General features: G+C 38.1%; 1 protein-coding gene and 1 long non-coding RNA gene across 3 annotated transcripts in view; one reads left to right on the top strand and one right to left on the bottom strand.

Moving 5' to 3' along the window:
• The window catches only part of UNC5C (unc-5 netrin receptor C), a 358142-nt gene extending 346590 nt beyond the window's left edge, over positions 1-11552 (bottom strand). For both annotated transcript variants that reach the window (XM_082728148.1, XM_082728149.1), the window contains exon 1: positions 11414-11552. In XM_082728148.1, coding sequence (XP_082584274.1) covers positions 11414-11537 — 124 coding nt within the window. In that variant the 5' untranslated portion in view covers positions 11538-11552. The remainder of the gene's footprint in view (positions 1-11413) is intronic.
• A 1173-nt stretch (positions 11553-12725) lies between these two features.
• Positions 12726-24080, top strand: LOC309863372. The gene is made up of 2 exons (XR_014311009.1): positions 12726-12802; positions 23081-24080. It is a non-coding gene; the product is annotated as an uncharacterized lncRNA (long non-coding RNA).
• Positions 24081-24758: the final 678 nt, after the last annotated feature.

Raw genomic sequence — 24758 nt, 5'->3', positions numbered from 1 at the left:
CATATTCCATTTAAAAATAGTACCATAGTCATTATCTTAAAATATTAACATATATGAAATCATACCTCTGTTTTCACGTTCTCCCTTGTTCTCTTTTCTCAGTAACCTTGTATCCCCCCCATTTACACACATTTACCCTCATTTACACACATCCCAGGGCCTTCCTGTTGTTTCAAAGTGCACTGGCAAACTGAACATTGAGGCTTACAGAAGAAAAAAAAAATCACATCACTTAAAATGAGCATCTCAAAGCAGTGCACGTTATTATGTGCTTCGAAGGAAACAACTCTTTCAGGATGTCAGCTTAAGCTTCTCCATATGATTTTTCTCAGACTTCCTTTTAAAACCATCACTGCCATTTATTATCTTCTTGTTATATAGACTGTTACTTTTGTTTCATCACAAATCTTTGCCTGTTTATTAGCAGCCCTGCCACTACGATCAGATGGCATTTGTTTTACTTAATGTATGTAGTTTTAGAGAAAAATTATAGAACTGCTCTTACTGCATTATATGAAAAAATTCCAATGTACATTTAGCTGACACCGCATCAGCTGCTATTTAAACTGGGCTTAGCTAATGGACTTTTAATGTCAGAGGGGTTACACGCAGTTACTGGCTATTAGCAGAAATGGCTCCTTTCTAGAAAAAAATCACTTTTCCTCAAGTGTGTTGTTTGAACATTCCTTTCCCTAATTTAGTGACTGTCACTGAATGCAAAACAAACTCAAGGACTCTGGAATGGGCTGTTATCTTTAAGACCCTCTTTTTAACCTTGCAATTCAGCATTAAACAGGCAACCACCCTCATTAGCATTTAGGCTTGTAATCACAAAACTTTGTGAGGCACTGTTATTTATTTTGCCATTCTTAACAGAGTCCTACACATTTTGTTAGGAGAACCCCATATCATCCAAGAATGTATGACACGTATGATAAGAGAACATACATGACAGTATTCTGAACACTAGCATTTCTTTTAAAATTCTAGTTCAGAAATGCCAATGATGTGACAATGTAAGGTAAGAATTAATATGATACATACTAATATGTATACATAATTAATGTTAATTAATTAATATGATACACATGATACAAGAATTATATGATACATCACATATTGATGTATCATATAAATATTTATATATTAACCTGCATTTAACACAATTTTGAACATAAGCAAGGAAGTATATTACTCCTCTATCTGGAATGAAATTCTGAATCTTCTTTCATTAGTAATAACCTTTTCCCCTCCTCAGTTAACTTTGTATCTTTGTTTGTTTAAATAAAGCTTTCAATGGATGTGATAGAGATACAGGATCTAAGGGAGTCCAAGAAAACCAAATATTCTGCAGTCTGGAAACATAACTCCACACTTGATTAAGAAATTGAAACAAATCATCACAGAATTCAGGGAAGAGCCACACAACTGACCTCTCCTTCCATCAGGGCACAAAAGAGATCACATCAGGCAGGGTGTTTACCAGGGAAATCTTTCTTCCAGAGAGTACCTGGCGAGGGACTCGTGCATGTGATTGAAGATTTTGCCTCTCCACGCATGGAAGTTATTCTCCCTTGGCCAACAAATTATAGTTGACCAAGTAGGAAACAACGGGAATTTCTCCACGTGTTGAAATAAGCCAGGAAAAGTGGGGGTCCCTTAGTTTCTCTCACATGGAAAATAAAACTTGTTTCTATAGATAAGCCATTTTGCCAAGGGACAAAGGTGTTTCTACTGGTGTCATATTATGCAAATGACTTAGCACCTGGAGGAGACCGAGGCACTTTTTGCAGAAATGTAGAGTATAATTTTTCAGTTAGAAAGCAGTGATGAAATCTGCTTCCTCTTTCAATGACTACCTTTATGAATTTGTTTTACAAGTAAGTTTTATTTTCATTTTTTGATAGGTGTTTTTTTTTCTAAGTATGTTGCCAAGGTGCTTCGAAAAAACTCTCCTAAAGCAAAAATAGTTACATACAAGCACACACACACAGACATAATTTGTGCCAGCATATATATGCTCCCAGGGAATTATGAACTATATTTGTCTATTCCTTGTAAGTCTTCATTTCATTAAGACTCTGCCTGGAAATACCCCATAGGAAATAATTCTATAGTTATTTAATTCAATAAAAAATGACATGTACCTTTCACGTTATCATCATTTCTAATAAATCCAATAAACTGATTATTCCCACTCCTATGGGAAAATATTATCTATTGTTAAAACTTTTCCTAGCCATCCTTTTTATTTTTTATTATGTTATAGTAAATAAACTATACGTCTCTTCACTGTGGTCCTTCTAATTCTACATAAATATATGCATGTGTATGTAAATCTAAACAAAAATAAATATTTTGATCAATATATAGAGGTCAAGATATAAAGACATGGATGATACTTTCATAAAGATACAATTCCATTTAGGCAATATTTCTGTTGAAGAACCGACCTTAAGAACGCCTACATAAACTGGTTGATGGACATTAAGGAGGGCACATGATGTAATGAGCCCTGGGTGTTACGTAAGACTGATGACACTGACCTCTACCTCTGAAAGTAATAATACATTATATGTTAATTAATTGAATTTAAATTTAAAAAAACCACCTACATAATTCTAAAAATGCGACTGGATTTCTTATGTACATGAGATTTAAACTACGATGTTCATATTCTTATTAATGACAATATTTAACAGAGTAGTTCAGGAAATGAGAGTGCATTTTATAATGACCACTGGAGGATTAATTATATATTCTATTACTAGTGAAATAGACTCAGACACCATATATCAGGATCCCACTAATTAAGTCTAGATTTCTCAAACAAGCACATCCTGCTCAAACAGGTCCAAATAAAATCCAAACATAATTTTTTTCAAGTATACACCTTTTAAGTACTTTCCAAGTTCTTCTGCTGTGTAAACTTAAATTGGTGCAGACCAACACTCTTATTTAGATAAAAGTTGCAAGTCAGAGAGCTTGTTGAATAATATTATGATGAAATGCTGATCTGAGGTCTCTATTCTGGATACCAAAAATAATAAATCATTTGAACATGCCTGTTTTTCCTCAGCTTCTGAGAGCAGTTACTGAAATGGGCTTCTGTTTTCCACCAAGCTGCATGCTCGGTTGGTGATGGCTGTGGCAGCTTGGGAGGGAAATGTCTTAGGCTCTTCCAAACCTTGAAAGTGATCCCTAATACATTTTTAAAGCTTATATTCTTTCGTCATCTTATGAAGATCCAGAGGAAGAAGGAAAAGTTGCTAAAGAAAACGACAGGCATAATTACTGTTTTATTTAGGATGACTTCAAGATTGCTGCTTGCTAAACTGGAGCATTTCCACTGGGTGGCTACAATGTGTATATTTGGCAAATTCTTTATTCAGGGGAAGAGAAAATATATCATTTTCCCCTTATCAAAAGTGAAATTTAAATGTCAACATATTTCACACAGACATAATGCTCAAAGTGAAATGACCACTATTTACTCTATCTTCCCAATCATAAAGTTTCTGTTGTGTTGGTAATTTTGGTTATTTGCCTGGTTTGGGCTAGATATACTACAGGACTCTGGAAATAACATGTAATAAAACAGCAGAGCTTTTTTCACTGATGATGATTTTCAGTTCCTGCAAAAGTTAGAGAATACCACTTGCTAAAGAGAGTACTCTTTGATCTGGTTGTAGAAAGGACTTTTTTAGATTTCTGAAATCTAGAAAGATAGGAGAATGATTTAAAATATGCAATTTGATTACAAGGAACAAACTTGCAAATTCAGAGATTAGAATTGTTCAAAATTGCTCTCTTTTATACATAAATGTAATTCATTGTGCTTATAAGTATATAAGGATGGAAGTATATAAGGATATAAGTATATAAGGATGCATATAAGTATATATCTTATATATATACTTACATAAGTATATAAGTATATAATATATAAGTATATAAGTATATAATAAGTATACTTATATACTTATATACTTATGTAAGTATATAAGGATGGATATCATCACACCACACCCCTTATCACATTGCACAAAACTTCCATGGTCTAACAGAATACACATTATGAATTAATTTAAAGTGATTACATTTCTATGCAAACAGCTTACTTTGTTTCTATACTACTCTTTTATAATTTATACACACTAATATTCTTGGAGTTTTAGAAACACCTGCATTTCCATTCATGAACATATCTGCCCCTATAACTGGGCTGCAAAAGTATTTTGATACAAGTATCTTGAAACAGGCACTGATATGCCAGTGCTAATCTGTTTTTGTTGTTGTTGAAAAGGAATGCTCATATATAAGGGTTTTCTTCTGAACAGGAAAACAAAACAAAACAAACAAACAAAAACAAACTAAAAACAGAAAAGACCAAAAATATAGTTGAGTTCAGGCAGTTCATGATTAAATAATCAATTAAGACATTGACTAAAACTGAGAGATGTTAGCATTCATCAATAAACTTGTTAAATGTGCTGAGGGAGTTTCCATTGTTTAATCTTCTTAGTTGAGAGAGAAGAGAATACATGTTTATCTACATGAACCATTTTTATGGCTTTCATAATTGCTGAGAGATGAAACTAGCCACAGGACCCAAATGACAATGATTAATGAAGATAAAAGTCCTATCTTCACACATTTTAAAATAAATAAGGCTGGTTACTGCGGCATTAAATTTGATTAGTCAATATCATCTGTTAACATGATTATTTTGAGCCTCCATATTTAGAAAGAGAACTCTAACACCGCATACCAATATAATGAAGTCTCACCTGGTTCCCCTGGCTCTCACATTCCCCTACCAGGCTGCATGGAGATAGGGTCTGTTATTTAATTAAAAGAGGGTATTCCTCAAACATTGGAGTTTTCAGATATTAGACTTCACTTTTGCCACACAAAGCATTTTTGGTCTCTGCTAATAAAAAGTATAATGACATTAAGGACAATTATCTGCGTATTTGGCACTTTCAAAGCTATAGCTCGTTTTCCAAATTATAACTTCGATTTAATCAATGTTACCATAACTTTAACACTAACACTTTAACACTAAAAGCTAGATATGTTTTTGGTACCTCGAAAATGTGGAAATATGGAAATGTGGAAATATTCTTTGTGTATTTCAATACCTCATTATATAATCCCAAAGTAGCAACTTTTGTGGAGGCAGGAACGCTCAGGACGAGAAAACACATTACAACTTAAACACAAACTCTTCTTTAAAACCTGAAATTATAGAACAGTATTTTCTAACATTTTGCTTCTGAAGAATCAAAATATTGTCAACATAATATATGTATCAGGCTTTCATGAAAAGGCAAAAATTCTTCTGAGAGCTCTAATCAGGTAGAGAGAATAAAAAAGTTTACTATCTCTGGTCTTGTTAGCTCATAAAACTATTATCATAAAATCTTTTATTAAAATCTCCATAAATGTGGAGAAGACAAATATTTAAAATAAGAAAAACTATTAATTTTTCAATTATTGGATTTATTTTTAAGATCTAGAAAAAAGGAGGCAGTAGTATTTTAGTATTACTCAAGGCAAACTTACTCCACTTTAAAAAAGTCACATAAAAAATAGCACTGAGTTTCAATGAGTCTCATTCTAGTTTAAATATCCTTGGACTAAGCAATACTGGGACAATGCCCAAGGTCTCAGTTTCATGTAGCCCTCCTCCACGAATACATAAGCAATACCAAATCCAAACAGAATGTGAAATCAATGAAAAGTGCATAAGTAACTTTCAGAAGTTAGGATAACAGAGAAAGCAAGGGAGAAAACTGGGCATCTGTGAGAGTAGAACAAGCAATCAAAAATTAAAGCCAGAATAAAAATACTATAAGAAAAAGATCTGTCTTAACTCTAAGTAACATAAAATACTCCACAAATCCCTAGTGTTATCATACAAGTTAGCTAGAAAACAACATTCCCACTGATCATGAACCAAAATAGAAATAACCATTAAACAACAAGAACCAATTAAATGTGAAAGTGTCAAAATATGTTATCTAGATTATCCACGTTGTTCTAAATTATGATACTAAAACTCTTTATTGCAAATTTAATTCAAATATATGAAAAGTCCTGGTGAATCTGCTTTGCCTTCAAATCCACCTATTTTTCTATGTTTCTCCGTGTTGTTTCAACATGCCATTCACAATTATGTTCTTTAGTTTCCGTAGTGTAGCGGTTATAACGTTCGCCTCACACAATTATGTTCTTTAGACAATACATCTTTGCCTTTTTTTTAAAGGAAAACTATTGACATTTACATAAAGGGTTATTTTCCTTAAAATTTTACCTGAAAGCCTAGCACTTGGCATGTTCCTCCCCCACTCAAAAAAGTTTATGGATTTACGGAAAGTTTCCTTTCAATACTCATTGTAAAGATAGAAAGTCAAGGGTAGAGCTTGCAGCCAGGACTTAACCAGCAGTGACTCAACATGGCATTTTTAGAACTGGCATTAGGTTTATTTTCCCAGAGTGAGCAGAAAGGAAGAAATGGGGTTATGAAGGGAGAGAGCTTTCCCCAGACTGACTCTTCAAGGAACCATGCAGGTCACTGTCCAGGAGTCTGCAGTGATCTATTTCGGAACATCTCCTCAGATAGCTTCATTTGGTGTTTTTGGGGAAGGAGAGTCTGCAGTAATTCCCAGTCTGAGTTCATAGTTATTGACCTTTAGTTTCTTTAACTTCTAGAGTCTTTGCCAGTGGTTTACAGAGTTAGAAGCCAAAGAATAGTGTTTACTTCCTATGGGCCAGGTATGGTCGTAAACATTTTACATGTATTCATTCAAGCATAACAGGACTGAAAGGATCTTCACTTTACCTCTGTGGAAACTGAGGCACAAATGAAGCTTAATAACTCACCCATGGCCACACAATTAGGAGATGGCAGAAGCAAGATTAGGAGACACTGATAAATACTAAGCCAATGGGCAGAATGGGCACATACCGCAACTACATTTAGCTTGTGCCTCCTCAAAGCCAGAGCAAATATACATTAAATTTAATTAAGATTTAATGTAAGTTAGTTGCAATGCAAATTTGGCATTGGAACACCCCACTTCAAATCAAATTGCCATCCTTAAGTTCTTCAGTGTAGAAATTCTGGAAACCCCACCACCATTCCCAATAGAACCTTAGCTTGACCTATGTTCACTATCTTTCATACTTGAATTCAGAAAGTACTATACCTATTATGCTGATTGTCATTTTTCAGAAAATGAGTTATAATTATATGCTTCTAAGTCTGTCTTCCTTGAGGGCTGAAACTGTCCCTTTTAACTTTGTGTCCCTGACAAATAGCACGCAGTCTGAGACATAATAAGTGTATGGCAATTGTTTGTTTAGAATTTTACTTCTAATATCATACACTATCCAGATGAGCTAATGGGTTTCTAATCTGTGGGGAATGTGAACAGATTTGTTTTTAACTGCCACAAATACAAAAGCCAAAAAAAAAAAAAAAAAGTGGATTAAAAATCACAAGGCAAGGACTCTAGCTCAATCCCCACCCCCACTCCTCTCCCTTATTATCTTCCTGAAGTGGTTGCAGCCTGTAATTTTAATGTTTCTTCTGAGAGTGACTCCCTCTGCTGCTCCAGCAAAGCCATGACCTAAATCAGAAAAGTGCTAAATGCAGTTCAGGCCTAATAGAGCACACCCTGGCTATTGGCACTAATTAGAGAAAGTAGCATACATTAGAAAAACAGTTATTTTTAAGTCTCAACAATAATTCTAAATAGGCTAGGAGGGCTTGCTTTGGGAGAGCTCGTGCCTCCTTTATGTCTTTGGGGAGGTTGCTTAAAAAAGATCAGTATGAATTCTGATCAGGACATCCAGGTCCCAGACTAAAATGGGATAGTCTATGAACTTGCATTGCTGAATGCTGAATCCCCACTATCCACAGTACAGAAGACTAAGGAATCAGTGCATGTTAACAATCCAATAGTTCTTCCTTCTTTGCAAGTATTTCAAAAGTTTGTCCTCTTAAGGCATTTTAAGCATTCCTTAAGCTAGATTACATGGAATTATTTTTTCTAAACAAAAGGAAACTAACCTACTTTTCCTGACTGCAAATGCCAAATGTGATTTTATGAATTTACTCTGCTCTTAAAATGGAGAAAGTATGTGATGTAATGAAATTCAGTTATCCTTCATGCCAACTGTCTATTTGTACCACAGCAATATGCACAAATGCATGAAAGTAATTTGACTCTTTTGTAGGATGTATACTATTTGTTTAAAAAATACATTATACATTAATTTATGGTAGTAGCAAATAGTCCCAATATGACTAGGGTTTTCACTAATTTTCTCTTCTGACTTCGGTGATGTTAACACTCAGAACACTAGTTGGTGCTAGATAAGCAGAATATCAATGCTGTGTAATCCAGAAATGAAAGCATTTCTAAAACAGGAGGTACTAACTCTGAGGCACACTGATCAAATACTCTCTGTCTCTTTCTCTCTCTTTACCTAGTAAAATCTTTCATTCTTAGAAGTCAGAAGCAACACTATTTTTTTTTCCCCCGGAGCTAAGAGTTTCAGGCAATACTGAATAAAACAATTAATGCATAGCCAGAAAGGAGAAAGTTGTTGCCTAAAGCCTGGAGAATCTCCCAAGGACCTGAATAAAATGACTGCTGTCTTCATTTAAACTACAGTTACAAAATATAGTACACTCACAAATAAGACCTATTATGCTTCTTTTTTCATCTTAAACATCTGTTGTTTTTTTGGCTACTTCTGAAGACATACATATTTTCTAAATCTGTTAATTTTTCTAGTACTTCTCTAACAACAGAATAAATAAATCGCATCCATATTGTCAAGTACTCAAATTAACTTTCTCATCTTAATTGCATATGTAGTTCCATTCATAAAAATAGTTCATTTCCATCTTTAAATGTTCAGCACTTGGAAGTCATACCTTGAGGGAGCAATAGTATCTTTGGTTTCCCTAGTGTTCTAGTTTAAAGAGAGAGGAGAAAGGAGAAGAAATTTAAAGGAAAAGGAGGTCTGAATGCCAGACTGATATAAAAGTGTGATTCTGATAAGAAAGTGTGTTAGTGGCTCAGTGTAAACAGGCCAGAAAATGGGTTAGAGTGATGGTGATAGGAGCTGAGTTTGGTGCTTTCTACATTTTTAATACCTAACAGGCAACACCGGAAGAGCTGGTGTCCTGAATCATGGAGACTAACAAAGATAAAAGTGGTATTATAATGTCTTTCAAGACTACAAGATTCAAACATAGTTTATTCTTCAGCAACTGAAATAACTAAAACGATTTGGAGAGGAACACCACTGAAATGCATATACCCTACAGGATACATTTTATTTTTCCATTTAAGACCAGAGGAGCAGGTTCAATCCCCAATTTTTGGACTGCCTGGTGTATAAGAAAAGTGCAAGTGGCACAGCTCACTCACTCAGTCTTCAGCGTCTTTTTCTTTTAATCTCTCCTCCCTTCTTTCAATATTAATCCACTTACAACCTCTTGTTTGATTGTCTTTATTGATTTTTTTTTTTTTTTTCCCTGACTCCAGTCTTTTTAACATGGCTTTAAGTAAGCTCTCGGCAAGAATCCTGTAGCTCCTGTTTGGCATCTTTGGGGACTTTACCTTGTTCTTTTCCCAAACAGTCCTATCACCGCCCAGTCCTCCCCTGACACACCCCCACCTGAAGCCTACCTCAGGGCTGGGTCCTTTGTGCGCCCAGTAAGGGTAGACGAATCCCACCGGGACTCACGCGATTGATTTCACGACTATTCATCAGGTTGTTCGCTTAAACTTCCAAACACTTCTCTCTAAACACCCGTGGCTGCTACTCAGAGAACTTCTTAGCAATTTCGAGAAATCTACAAGTGCATATGATCCTTTGCAAAATGGATAGATGAGTTCTGGAAGGACGCCTAAGAAAATCAGGGCAGAACCTCGAGAATGGGAGGCATCTGGTAAGAGGGGAAGGAAGGATTTATGAGCGTGGCTACTTAGCTAGGCAGCAGGAAAATTTACTCCCGAAGTAGCAATCGCTAATTCACAAAGCCTTGCTAATCACTTCCCCCCTCATTCGGACCACACTAGCTAACGCTCAGCGCTCCCCTCCACCTCCAATAATACCCTCTCTTCGTAGAGTCTTCGCAGATCGGAGGGAATGCAGTCGGGTACCTCCAGAGTGTCCGAGCAACGCCTGGGGAGTTCGAGGCCATCGCCGCACCTCCTCTGCTCTCCAAATTTGGAAAGAAGTGTAACCGGGATGATGGGATCCCTGAATTACCTCCGAATGCTGCATAATCTTCCTTCACCCCCCGCCCTATGAAAACGGCTGCTTCCCCTAAGCCAGCGACACCACAGAACTGGTCGAAAAGACCGAGGTGGACCAAAAGGTTGGGGGCCCAGGTGACCCGAAACAGACCCCAGAGGGGGCAGCGTTGGCTCTTTCCTGTCCTTCTCCCTTCCGCTCAGCTTACTGGGCTTAGAAGACTGAAAGCAGCCGTTGCCACTTCAAACTCGGAGAACAAGAAGGCAGGCAGTCCCCGTGCTTCCCCTCGCTCCTTATCTGTCCTCAACTCCGGACCACTCCTCTCCACACCCCTGTTTTGCCCACGGCCCCGGTCACTTATTTGAAAGCTCAGACGCGTTAAATTAAAATGTTAGAGCTATCAACTGGCCCTTTACGCGGGGGAGTTTCGTATTTGGTTTGAACAACCAGTCCGTTTCCCCAGAGCTCTGGGGTTTTAAGTTTCTCCGTGGCTTACTGGGACGAAGACTCGGAAAGGCTAAGAGTGTGGAGGCGTGCACACCGCGGGGCCTGCCGCAGGCTGGGTGGCGGGTCCGGGTGGGCTGTGCATCTCCACAGCGCTCCAAGCAGCAGAGTGGCACCGGCGCTGGTGGGTCCTCGGCAGTAATGGACACATTTCCTTAGCTGAGAGCCCTTCGGCGTCTAACGTGCTCAGAGACGCCCTGAAGATCCCGCAACCCCAGATGTGGCTCAGCGCGGGGAGCCTCTGCGTATCAGGGGGTACCTATGGTACGCCACACAGCCACCCGCACCGAGAGACTCTGCAAACCTCTGTGTGTACAAATGCGCAACAACATGAGTGTGGAGCAGAAAGTGCAAAAGACACCCAAGGCGCTCAGATGCCCAGAGACAGATAGATGTCGGTCCACACCCCGCGCGTCCCTTGACCATCCGTGCCCATCTCGGAAGATGGATTAAAAATAACCACCAGAGCTTCTTGACTAGTTGGGAAAGTGGAACGTGAACTGATTTCCAGTTAAAAGCAACGAGGCGAATTAAGGAAGCCAGGAGAACTGGGGAGGAGGAGAGGAAGGAGGAGGGAAGAGAGAAGCGAAGGGAGGTGGCCGCGGAGCTTGGCGGACTCTCTTACCTTGAGCGGCCGAGCCGGTACCGCTGGCACTGAGGAGGGCCAGGGCAGGTAGCACGAGCATTTGCAACACGTATCCCAGTCCCAGTCCGCAGCGGGCCGCTGTCGCCCGTAGACCTTTCCTCATCGTCGACAGAGGTGTGCCGGGCGGAACCACACAGAGAGACGCGCCAACAGCGGAAAACCCCACTGGGAAGCCGCTGAATCCGTGCACCACGAAGCAGTCCGAAGAAATAAGGATAACCAAGAGCCACACTCCACTTTCTCGAAGGGCAGGAGCCAAAAGGGGGTGGAGAGGAGATGCTGAGGAGGAGTTTGGCTGTCCCTCTTTCCCTGTGCCTTCTAACTGGCGGCTCGGTGAGCGGTTGCTCTGCCCCCACTTGGGAAGTCCGAGGAGGCGCAAGGCGGCCACCTCGCCGCTCCCCCCAGCCACAGGAAGAGCCACAGGAAGAGCCGCAGCTCCGCCGCGCGCCGAGCCTGGACTGCTCTCCTGGTCCCCTCTTCAGTGCGGAACACACACAGGCAAGGGGAGTGGGGGGGGGGGGGGCGGTGAGGCGGCGGAGGGAGAGGAAGCGAGAAGTGGGAGGAGGTGGGAGCAGAGGGAGGGAGTTGGTCACAGTGGGGCTCTCTGGTCTCCAATCTCAGTGTGCTCACGCCAGCGGAGAGACGTCCAGGCTGCCGCTGCTGGGTGGCCAAAAAGGGTCACCTCCTAGCGTTGGGGCGCACGGGTGCGCGGAGACACTCGCGGTGGAGGCGTGGAGGGCGCAGCCCAACTCCGCTGGGGGGTAAGCGGCGGCGGGAGCGCGCCCGCCCGCGTTATGTAAGCAAGGATTGGAGGGAGATGCGCGCCCAGCGCGGGAGGTGGAGACGGGTTGTTGGTTTACCAGCGGAAGCCTGGGCGAGAGAAACCTGAGGGCAGAGGCGGCTGCGGAGAGTGGGAGCGCGCCTGCCTCCCGCGGTGCGCCAGACTCGGACTCCAAGAGCGCAGCGGGCGCGCCCCAAGCCTCTTGGCTGAATCCACTGGAGCTCAGCCTGCCGCCTGCCAGCTTCTCCACGGCGCCAGCAAAGCCTGAGCCAGACTCCCCAGGACTGGACTCGCTCTACGACTTGGGGTCTTGCGATTGATTAAACTGGGTGCGGACTCGAGATGAAGTCCGGCGTGGTGGGGATGAAGGCAAGACGCTTTTGCAGTGTCCCCAACCCGCTGCAATCTCGGGATTGTCAGCGCCGCTCAAACTGCTCTGTGTTCTGGGTGCGCCTGACTTCTCCCTCCTCCGTAGTGGAACAGAAACTAAAAGCTAAAGGAAAACTCATTCTTCAAAAGAGCTTTATTTGCGTGCATCCTGGTGGCTGGCAATGTTGAGTATGTAAAGGGTGGTGAGATGATACCTGGTAAGGGAACTCCCAGAAACAATGCACAACAAAAACAAAATTTGTAGACATTCATTTAAAGTGACGGTAGAACCTGTGACATGCTTTCCAAATTCCTAACAGTGTAAGTAGGGACTCAAACTGCCAAGAATTTTTTACGTTTTTTTTTTTTTTTTTTTTTTTTTTTTAAGGAAAGCATACTTAGTCTGAGTGGCTAGGTTGTGGATCTCTGTTGTGGATCTCTGTTGTGGATCAATGAAGGCGGAATGTAAGAATGGGTGGATAAAATGACAGTCTAGACAAAAGGAAAAGTGGATGGATTAAAAAGGTCGATACACATCGGCAGTCCAACATTCTGGGAAGAAGAAAACCACTTCCTGAGATTAGTACATTTCTAAATTAATAATAATAATAATAATAATAATAATAAATAATGTACCAGGGAAATTTTAAGCTCTTGGTGCCAAGGGGACGATGTCAAACACACACGCGCGCGGGAGACTTGTGATCTCACTCTGTTATCCCAGACAGGTCAGGTACACTACATGTCTCAGTTTCTTCATCTGTGAAATATTTCACTAGATGGCTTTAAAGCTCTTTTCAGTGCTAGCATTCCACGATTCTGCCTTCCAAGCTCCATCTGAACCTCTAGCCAATAAGACCTACCTTGGATGAGTCTAGTAGATCTAAAAAGGTCATACTTGGCGAAGACATTGGCAAATCTGACCATTTCTTTTTCCTGTGGAGGTGCTGCCTGTCATGTTAAAGTCTCTTATTTTCTCTCTTCACTTTCCCTTACCCATATACAGATATCACAATCTTTTGGTAAAACTGTGGCATCTGGCTCCAGATGGTCTGGGTTCAGGTCTCAGCATGTCTTGTGACTAGCTGACAGATATTGAACAATAAAGCTAGGTGTCTCAGTTTCTTAATCTGTAAGATAGGTCTAGTACCAGTAATTATCTTATAGGACTCTGTAAGAAATGAGTTAAAGATCTGAGAAGTGCCTGACACAAAACTGTTTGCTGCTCTTCTTGTCATTGATGAGTTTCATCCTCTGCATGCTATCTAGACTAGTGCTGCTCAACAGAACTTTCTGCAATGAGGAACATGTTCATATGCTCTCCAAAATGGTAGTCATCAGACACGTGTGGCTACCGAACACTTGCAATGTGGCTAGTATGAAATGAGTATTTTAATGTAATCAATTAATTTAATTTTAATAGACAGACAGCTAGTGGCCACTATGATGGAGAGTGCAGCTAGGCGGCTCATACCCAACATTTATTCCGAGGCTTATACCACCAGAAGGAGTTATGATTATATTTCGTATCTGTTTTTAAAATTTTTCCAGGAAGGACAGCAGCTTAATTACTAAGAAATCCTCACATATATTCACTATCATAATAGCAATATCTAAAAGTTTTTTGTTTACTCATTTACAATTTTACTCCTTATCTTCTCTAGCCAGAATTTCACTCTTTTTAGGGCAGAGACTTTGCCTTGTTCCTCATTTCATCCCAGCTCTTAAAGACAGAGTTCAATATATAGTCAGTGCTCAATCAATGTTGGTTGATTGTCAGAAATTCTCAATAGGAAAGAATCCTCAAAGTCTAGTTAGTTAATACAATCAAATTGTTACATAATCTTGTTTGGGACATTGAAGTGCTCAAAGGCAGATATTGCATGAAATTAATCCTTTGAAAGAAAGAGGAGGAGACAAGAAGGAAAAAGTAGTACAATACTGAAATTCAGCCTAAAGAGGGCAGGAGAATGGTTTGAGAAATGACATGTAGAAATTAGGTAGAAAACAGAGGGAAGAGTGAGAGCACAAGAACAAGGACAGGAAAAGTACCAGCAAATGGACCGGCTTTCTTAAGCAGGAGAGTTTCCTACAATCCATGGTTGCAGATGAAACTTGCCTTGTGTACCAACATTCTGCCTCTATTTTTTTTTTTTCTTTATGAAATAGTGAAGTGCTGCATAGGCTTCCGAGCATAGGATTTTAACTGACTTCGCTTAGATATGGACTCAAATGTCCTTGCTTAGAGAGACCTTCTCTGACCAACAACCCAAAATAGAATATATGTAGCCCTCAATAACATTCATTTGCTTTTTCCATATAGCACTTCTTTTATATAAATGTTATTATACACACACACACATATATGTCTACATATATGTATGTGTATATGTATGCATATTCATGTGCATGTGTATGTGTGTGTGTGTGTATCTATGTGTTAATGTGTATGTATGAATATATACTCTCCAATAGAATGGAGGTTCCTCAATGGGAGGAATTTTTTTTTCCTAGTGCTTTTTTCACCACTCTGTATCCAGAACCTAGAAAACGGCCTGGCACATAGTAAGTGGTCAATAAACATTTATTGAATACTGAATGGAAGAATGAACTTTAAAACTGAGTGAAGTCCTTGATTGAAACTTCTTTATTTTCTCAAACACAAAATTTCACATTATGAACAGGCTTTTCTAGTTATTGAATAAAGTCAAGCTTGGGCAAATTTTCACCAAAAATGAATTTAAATATGACTTTTTCAGGGTTGGAATACTGCAGGTGTTTGAGGAACAAACAGGAAATTCATTTCATTTTGAAAAATAAAAAGCTTCATTTAAATCCATGTACAAGGGCTTCCTTTTTCTTGGCTGCAATGAGTGGAGAATTAACTCTGGGATAATAAATCCCAGTGACAGGTGCTAATGGGAATTAAACATGCAAATCCCTTGCATATCCCTCCAGAAATCTACACCAAAAAGTATGCTATTTAGCATGTAGACTGCTTAGTTATAATATTATTTACTCTAAACTACTATGTAAAAAGTTTCCAGCTTAAGGCTTAGGACCTAAAAATCAATAGAAAATGTATTTTAATTATAGAAATATTTCTTTCATTTTCTCTCTTTAATGTATGGTTCCCCACTTTCTGTATTTTTATATATTTTTAAAAACAGTTGTGCCAGGGATATTATTAACTGTCAATATAGAAGGAGGAGGATTTTAGTGAATATAAATAAGGTGGTGATAAGAAAACTTTTCCTAACTATGAGTCAGAAAAATTACTCAGGTAAAATTAGTGATGACATAGCTAAAAGGAACCAGATGGCCCAGATTCAGTTGATTCAATCCTTCTCTGCCTCAGCCTACAGAAAAGAATTTGGCCTGCCATAAACCATATATTCTGGGACTTTATACTTTATGTTAATTGTATTAGATAAGACCCTTTTGGTTTTGAGTGATAGAAACCCAATTTAAACCAACTTAAGCAAAAAGGAGAAGTCATTACTTTATATAATTTAAAAGCCATGGATAATATTAATAGTGACTAACACTTAATGATCACACAGTGTATCTGATTCATTTCTAAGCTTTTTATGTATGCTATCTCATTTAACCCTCAAGATGAGGATTAAATTAAAGTAATATAGGCAAGGGCACCAGTCTGTTGAGCAACAGATTCCTGGTTTTGGCCCAGGTCATTATCTTGGGGTCCTGATCTCTGGGTTGTGGAAAGAGCCCCACATTAAGTTCTACACTCAGTGTGGAATCTGCTCGGGATTCTCTCTCCCCTCTCCCTCAGCTCCCCTCCTCTTATAAATAAATAAATCATAAAAAAATTTTAAAAATAAAAATTAACTTAAATTAAATTTAAAAAGTAATACAGGAATATCCTGGAGATATTGTGGGTTTGGTTCCAGACCACTGCAATAAAGTAAATATTGAAATAAAGTGAGTTGGGGGGTGCGTGGGTGGCGCAGTTGGTTAAGCATCTTCCTTTAGCTCATGTCATGATTCCATGGTCCTTGGATCGAGGTCCTGGGATCGGGGCCCCCTGTCAGGCTCTCTGCTCAGAGGGAAGTCTGCTCACGTGTGCTCTCTCTCTTAAATAAATAAATTCTTTAAAAAACAAAAAGAAATAAAGAGAGTTGAATGAAGTTTTTGGTTTCCTAGAGCATATAAAAGTTACGTTATGTTCTACTCTATCTTATGTGTGCAATAGTATTATGTCCAAAAAAATGCACATACCTTAATTTAAAAAATACTTTATTGCCAAGAAATGTTGACCATCATCTGAGCCTTTAGTGAGTCATAATCACTGATCACAGATCATCATAGCAAGTATAATAATAATGAAAAATTTGAACTATAAGTACATAAATGTGATGCAGAGACATGAAATGAGCAAATGCTGTTAGAAAAATAGTGCCAGTAGACTTGCTTGATAGAGGATTGCCACAAATCTTCAATTTGTAAAAGAAAAAATGCAATATCTGCAAAGCACAATAAAGTGAAGCACAATAACACTGTGTATACTTGTATCACTATCTCCAATTTATATACGAGGAAACAGAGTGGTTATGTAATTGTGCCTAGCAGACTATTTTCAGTCCACTAGAGTATATTTGCTGAACTTTGAGAAGTGTGTAGCTCTGAGATAGCATCTTCTCCTCAAGGAGAAGTTTGTGTATAGAGATAACATTTATAAGAAAAGAATAAAGCCCCCCCCCCCAAATAAAGAAATGAAAGACAAAGAAGGGATAAAAGAAAGAGGGAGGAAGGAATAAGGACACAAAGAACAAAAGAAAGAAGGAAGGGAAAAGGAAAAGAAGAAAGAGGATCAAAGAATAAATAAAGGAAGAGAAGAAAAGAAAGTCCAGTGTGATTTCTGCCTTTGTATCGCATACTGTAGTTGCTATAAGAAGGAGAAAACAATGAATGGCTCAATAAAAATTATATGGAAAATAATATGATACTTAATTTAGAAGGGAGATTGCTAAGGATAGAGATTTTAATTATTGCTTGCTAGAGCCTTTCAAATACCTCATTTTATTTTAAATTCATCTGCCAAATTGGACCATGGTGGTTTCTTTTGTGTTACAGGTTGAAGAAAAAAGATACTTTATGGAATGGTGGGAAGATTCTGAATCAGGAAGCATCCATTTAAGTCTCTATTTAGCTAACATATTTGCTCCAATAGTCCTGTAACTTCTTTCTACTTTAGTTTCTTTGTTATATAAAATGGGAACAACATGAAATACATAAATTTGCCCCAAAGATGAAATGCATGTAAAAGTACTTTGTAATGTGTCTGTGGACATTACTGTGATAAAATATGTTTGGCATTGTCCATTATACTTAATTTGCATAATCATCTAAAGAATGGCATTAGTGATGTTGGTCTCTGTAATGAGTTATACCACCCTAGTGAAAAGTCAGAGTTGTTTTCAGTATCTCACTCCCTTTTGCCCATATTACCTATTCAATTACAAAATCCATCCAATTTTACTGTTTAAAGGTCTCCAGAATCTATTCCATTACCTCCAGCCCCACAGACACACAATGTATTGGCATGTTCCCATGGTCTCTGGTAATTACTTCCTTAGTAGTTCTGCCCTCACATTCCGATCCATATTCTCCACACACCACCAGATGACATACTTGCACATACTGTCATCTTACTGTCCTAAAAACCTGTTCATGAATTCCTTATTGTCTTTGGCCCTCTTTCCCAAAGTCCATTATGGACTTTAACATCTACTTCTGACAAAGTCCACTTCTGTCCTTAAAAAAAGGAGTTCTGGAGTAAACATAGTTGCTAGATTGCATAATTTATTTACTCTTTTCCTATTAATACAATTAACTTTTTATTTTTATTTTTTCTTAATTTTATTTATTTTACAGAGAGAGAGAGAGAGATCACAAGTAGGCAGAGAGGCAGACAGAGAGAGAGGGGGAAGCAGGCTCCCTGCCAAGCAGAGAGCCCGATGCGGGGCTCGATCCCAGGACCCTGAGATCATGACCCAGGCTGAAAGCAGAGGCTTAAACCACTGAGCCACCTAGGCACCCCTAATACAATTAACTTTTTAAAATTAACTTATAATGTATTATTTGCTTCAGGGGTACAGGTCTGTGAATCATCAGTCTTACACAATTCACAGCACTCACCATAGCCCATACCCTCCCCAATGTCCATAACCCAGCCACCCTATCCATACCTCCCTACCCGCCCCCCCCTCCCCGCAACCCTCAGTTTGTTTCCTGAGATTAGAGTCTCTCATTATTTTTCTCCCTCCAGGAGAACCGAGGGAAAAAATAAAACAATACAATTAACTTTTGCCTTTGCTCTCCTTCTTACCGTAAGTGGGATGGATTTGCCTGCCTCACCAGTGGTGGCTTAGCCATGACTGATTTTTGCCCGCGAATGTGGGCAGAAGTTACAGTGTGCCAGCACCTTCCCCTGCATACTTCTACTTGTTTTCATGTGTTCCTGCCTCTAGTCTCGAGAAGAACATTTCCTAGGCAGCCATCCATTCAAGGTGGCTATGAGACTCTTAGAGAGGTGTACAGCTTGGAGCCTGGTGCCTATAACGAAGTTATAGCAGACCCAATGACACATGAGAGAGGAAAAAAAAAAAAAAAGCTTGTTTCTTCAGCTGCTGAGATCTGGGGAGATTTTTTTATGCTGCATTATCACAGCAAGAAGTGTCTGATACACATAGTGTAAGAAATCATGTCTTCAGATGAAGTTCAAGATAAATCAGATGATAATCTCCCCCATAGTGCTAATGAGCTAGTAGAAAATAAGACAGACCAGAGAACTACAGAATGTGTTTGAGAAGTGCAGCCAGAGAGGTGCGGCTACGTGGATGTTGGAGCTAAGAGGAAAGGGTACTTCCTTCAAATTGAAATGATAGATGAAGTCTTAAATGGTATTACATTAGGCCTGGACCTGGAAGGGGAAACAGAATTTATGTTTGCTGAATTGGAGAGGATGGCATTCCAGGAAGAAGAAACAACTGGGGCAAAAGCAGGGAAGTATAGAATATGTAATGAGTGACTTATTTTGGAGCACAGACAGCATTATAGCATTATACTTGTGCTGTTACTAATTATAATTTTTAAAAATTCTATCAACATTTTGAACACTCACTGGTCAGGTTAATATAATAATACTATACGTGAAGTAGGTATTTTTATTAACTCATTTTAAGTACAAGTAAGGAAATCAAGGCTGAGTTAAGTAACTTGCTAGCTAAATTAGTGTCAGATTGGGATCTGAATTCAAACTTAGGTAGATGCAGACAAATACCATCGGGTTAATTTCAAAAGGAAGGTAGGGGTAAATTTGGAAAGGCCATGGTTTGTTATGTGGACCAGCCTACATTATGGGTATACCAGAAATCTACCAAAGGACTTTAGGCAATGAGATGATATAATGACAATATCTTGAATGAATGTGTAAAAAGGATTAAAGTAGGAAGAAAAATCACAAAATTTATTCCAATAATCAAGATGAGAAACACTGAGAGCCGGAATGTAAATAGTAGTAGACAGATAGCAAATGAGGAGGATATATACACAATGTTTAGGTAGGATGATGGTTCCTAATTCCAAAACACAGAAAGAAAAATTTGTATCATTAAATATTCATAACATGATTAAGAATAAACTACATAACCCTGCAAAGCTACTTGCAGTAGTAAACTACCTTCAACTTAATTAAAGGCATTAATGAATTAGAAATAAGATTTAAAGCATGAGAGGGACCCATTAATTTCTTAGGAATACTTGTGTTCATTAGAACTTGAAATGGTTTGTTCAATCAATATTGTAATGATTCACCAACATTTTGATTATATATCCATATTTATATTTTCCATAGTCCCTAACACTGTGTCTGGCACAGGAAGGGTTGTTAACAAACATTTTAAAAACAAACAAATAACGTTTAATAAACTCTCATAATATATAACCTAAATTAGTTATTACCTGTTAGAAATCTTTTACTTTCTGTTTTTTCCTGAATTAGCTTAAGGTCATTGTTAGAAATGTGTAGTGCTTTATTTATAAAAACATATCATAATTATGGTATAGGATTCAACCTATAAAATCGCATTAATCACATATAAGTATAAGGAAAACAATATTACAGAATACATATAATTCAATAAAAAAATCAAACAATTTATAATTAAATCAAGAAAAACATGACATTTGTACTTATGGTATAAATAATGGAGAAAAAGAAGGAAAATATAAAATATTATTGAGATTTCTAAGTTATTCTCATGATGTTTCCAACATTTTTCAGCAACAAAACCATTCCTTCTACTTCATGTCTAGTTTCAATCGGAAACAGGAAGATTTTATTTTCTTTAACAAATATTTGTACTAGTGCTAACTCATCTTATTTTGATTGTAATTGTTTTTTGTTTGGTTTGTTTTATTAATGTATTGAACTGAAGGGAAGAAAGAAGACAGAAAAGGAAATCCTTTTTTTTTTTCTGATAAAATTGAGAAAAATAAATGAAAAATATAGGCAATGAAAGGAATAAAACAATTTAAGTGAGTATATCCCAGGAATATTAAAACCAAACCTTGTGAAACAAAAATTAACAAGAAAGAGATGAAGTTAATTGTGAGGAAGTAATAATGGCTAAGATTATCTCCCATGTGGTCCACCAGATGGCCCCATGGGCTAGAACAGCTTGGTATTATACAGTAATATCAGTGGACAACCAAGCATTAAGATTTATGGGAATATTACAAGTCAGGTATGCTTAAGAACAAAGAGTTTAAAATTATTTTCCTCCTTGTTCACGTGTGTTCCTTGTCTCGACTTTGAACTTCTCAGAAGGTTTTACTCCACTGTAGCATTTGAATCATCAGCATGACCGACCCCAATGCCTAACTTATAGAAGACCCTGAGATTGGCTGCATAATGAAAAAAATAAACAACAAATGAGTAAATGATATAATAAATGTATGTAATAAAAATGTATTTTAAATTATCTTTTTTAAGATTTATTTATTTATTTGACACAGAGAGAGAGGGAGAGATCACAAGTAGGCAGAGTAGCCGGCAGAGAGGTGGGGGAAAGAAGGCTCCCCGCTGAGCATAGAGCCGGATATGGGGCTCCATCCCTGGACCCTGAGATCATGACCTGAGCCAAAAGCAGAGACTTAACCCACTGAGCCACCCAGGCGCCCTGTATTTAAATTTAATCAATGTTGTTTTTTATTGTATTTTGCTATTTTATTTCTTGTCAAGACCAGGAAAACCACTTGACAATCACTAGTTTCAAGATAAATTTTCCCTTAGATTTCTGACACTAGTGAGGTCAAAGAGGACCTCATCCTTCAGGTACCATTATTATTTGTTTGCTTGTTTGTTTTTGTTTTGTCTGCACACATGTTGCTTTTTAAAAATACAAGGATACATTTACAGGTGATGGTTTACTTTTCATTTTATTGACCACTCCATTCAAAGGCTAAAAACTACACTGGTTATCGTATAGGAGAAGCCTATTGAAGAAATTTGTGATTGTAGGAAAGAGGGCCAAATAACTTGAGGAGAATTTACTTGAATACCTGAGAAAGCTGAAATCTCCCAAGAATATGTAAAGTAAGTTATCTGAAGAGGGGCGTTGACGTCTAGAGACTCCTGTTGGAACTTCACCTCTGCCTTCATGCCCTTGGCATAGCCAACTTCTTTCCCAAGAATTTAATCTTTTGCCTGGTCACAGCCCATTACCTGGGAAATTGTTATCTTCAACAAGTCTCTTGGCATTGCTCATGATCTTTACCTGCAATATCCTTTCTTACGAGTAAACTAACCATTCTTTAAAGCCCGGTCCAAATGCTAATCCAGGTATAAAGTTTCCCTGAACCCTATAGCTGGAAGTGCTCAGCCCTTCTCTAATGTCCGCATGTTATATGTAACCTTCTAGTGATATCTCTATAAATGTATAGTTTCTTTCTATTAATTTATATGGAGCATATGATTTGAATTTGGATCTGGGACACCTTGGATTCTTTAACAGCAGCTAATCTTTTAGTCCACATGTAGTTAAGTGGATAATAGTTTTAAAATTTGAATATTTTTAAATATTTTATATTTAAATATTTAAATATTAGATATGAATTAAATTTGACTAATTAATTAAATATTAAATATTTAAATATATTTACATTTTTAGAATATTTTTAAACTCTTTTCTTTTGCCTTTCAAAGAACAAATAGATTTCTAGTCATCTCAAGGCATTCACCTAACAAGGGAAGGAAGGAAAGGTGAAGGAAGTGGGAACACCAACAGTTAAAGCAGAAAGTACATATGAAAAAGAGTTCATATTTATTTTTTGAACTCCAGGATAGAATTTCTATGTCTGAGGCCAAACAGTGAGTTTAAAAAGTAGCTTCTGTAGTATAGAGAAGATGTCACTTCTTTTTTTTTTTATTAATTTTTATTTTATTTTATTTTTTATTATTTATTCAACAGGAGAGATAAAAAGCACAAGTAGGCAGAGAAGCAGGCAGAGAGAGAAGGGGAAGGAGCTCCCTGCTCAGCAGAGATCCTGATGCAGGACATGATCCTAGGATCGTGACCTGAGCCGAAGGCAGATGCTTAACTGACTGAGCCACCCAGGAGGCCCAAGAAGATGTCACTTCTAATCAAGACAGAGGCTGTTAAACTTGATTTAGAAGATTCAACATGGGGAAGTGAAAAACCCAGAAGACCAACTCTCACTTTGTCTGTCTCCACGTATTGCAGCAAAAAAACAGAAATAAAGAGGAAGGAAGTCAGGTGTTTTGTTTTGTTCTTTCACTTTCCATGCAATCTACTTATGAAGGAGGAGAGTATAGAAACCCGACGGGCTGAGAGGAGGAGAAGGCACAATCATCTTCTGTCAACGTAGTGTGACTCAGTGGAAAAGGATGTAAAAAAGAGAAACTGCATTCTGAAGGCACTTTTGTATGAGGGAGACATTCGGGATATCTTTAATGAAAAAGACACAAAGGGTAGCACTGATTTGAGAGATACAATGGATTCAGTGATACCACTCTGGGAGGCCCCAGGCAAGGGTGGAAATCAGTGTTCTGCAGGGCTAGTATGACAGCGGGGGGATGAGCCACCAAGCATCTTGGTGACAGTCATCAGTGTTCTGCAGGGCTACCATGACGGCAGGGGGATGAGCCACCAAGCATCCTGGTGACAGATGTTTCAGGCACATGCTCTATCACGAAAGTGCTGGGTTCTGATTCCTGCACTGCCTCTCACTAACTTTGTGACCCTGGAAACTTGCCTAATAATTTCATCGGCACTCTTACCTGTGAATCGGGATATTAGTAGTACCTATCTTATAATGTTGAAAGGAGTGAACCAGTTAATTCACGTAGAGCATTAATAATCATGTATAGGATGAAGTAAACATTAATGTTAGCTACATTAATAATTATTATAATTATATTTCAGTAAATAAACATTTATTTCTGTCAAAGAAGCTTCAGTGTTGTCATTTCACAGAAATAACCCTTGTGTATCAAAAATCTTTCCAACATTTTGAATATTTTAATTCCATAAATACTGTAATGTGTTATCTCCATTCATACGCATATTTTTACTTTCAAAAATGAAACAATGTAATTTATGAATATTTAGTTTAAAAGCTCAACATCTTCCAGATTCCAGAAATTTGGCAAAAGCATACTAGAATAAAATGTTTCAATTATGTGATTATAACATAAAAATGTGAGCAGCGTATGTGTTTATGTTTGTACCTTATGTTCACAAAGTCAAGATAACGCTTGCAGCAAAAGAGTCCTCAAAGGTCAGTTCTGTAGAGAATAGAACAATATCTACAAATTTTCACAATGTTTTTTAAAGGGAAAAAATACACTCTGGGGAATGTGACACAGTTGTCATAGGAATTTAAGGAATGGGAAACGTGCGTATCATAAAAATGGCTTTTAGTTTTCCTTATGATATAAAGTGGTTGTTACTCACCCACCATGCTTTTCTAATAGAGTAGTTGATTTGAACTGAGTCGGCCCCCCTTTTACTTCTATAAATGCATGCATCTATGAAAATTTCACTGTGTGAAGCTCAAGTTTACAAAAAACTCCCGTAACAGAGCTTACTGACCTATATGAGTATTTAAAGCAGTAATTTTCATCTC

Source organism: Mustela nivalis (assembly GCF_964662115.1).
Source record: "Mustela nivalis genome assembly, chromosome: 4".
Classification (NCBI taxonomy): domain Eukaryota; kingdom Metazoa; phylum Chordata; class Mammalia; order Carnivora; family Mustelidae; genus Mustela; species Mustela nivalis.
The sequence above is the reverse complement of the archived record's forward strand: the minus strand, read 5'-3'. Positions and strand labels throughout refer to the sequence as shown.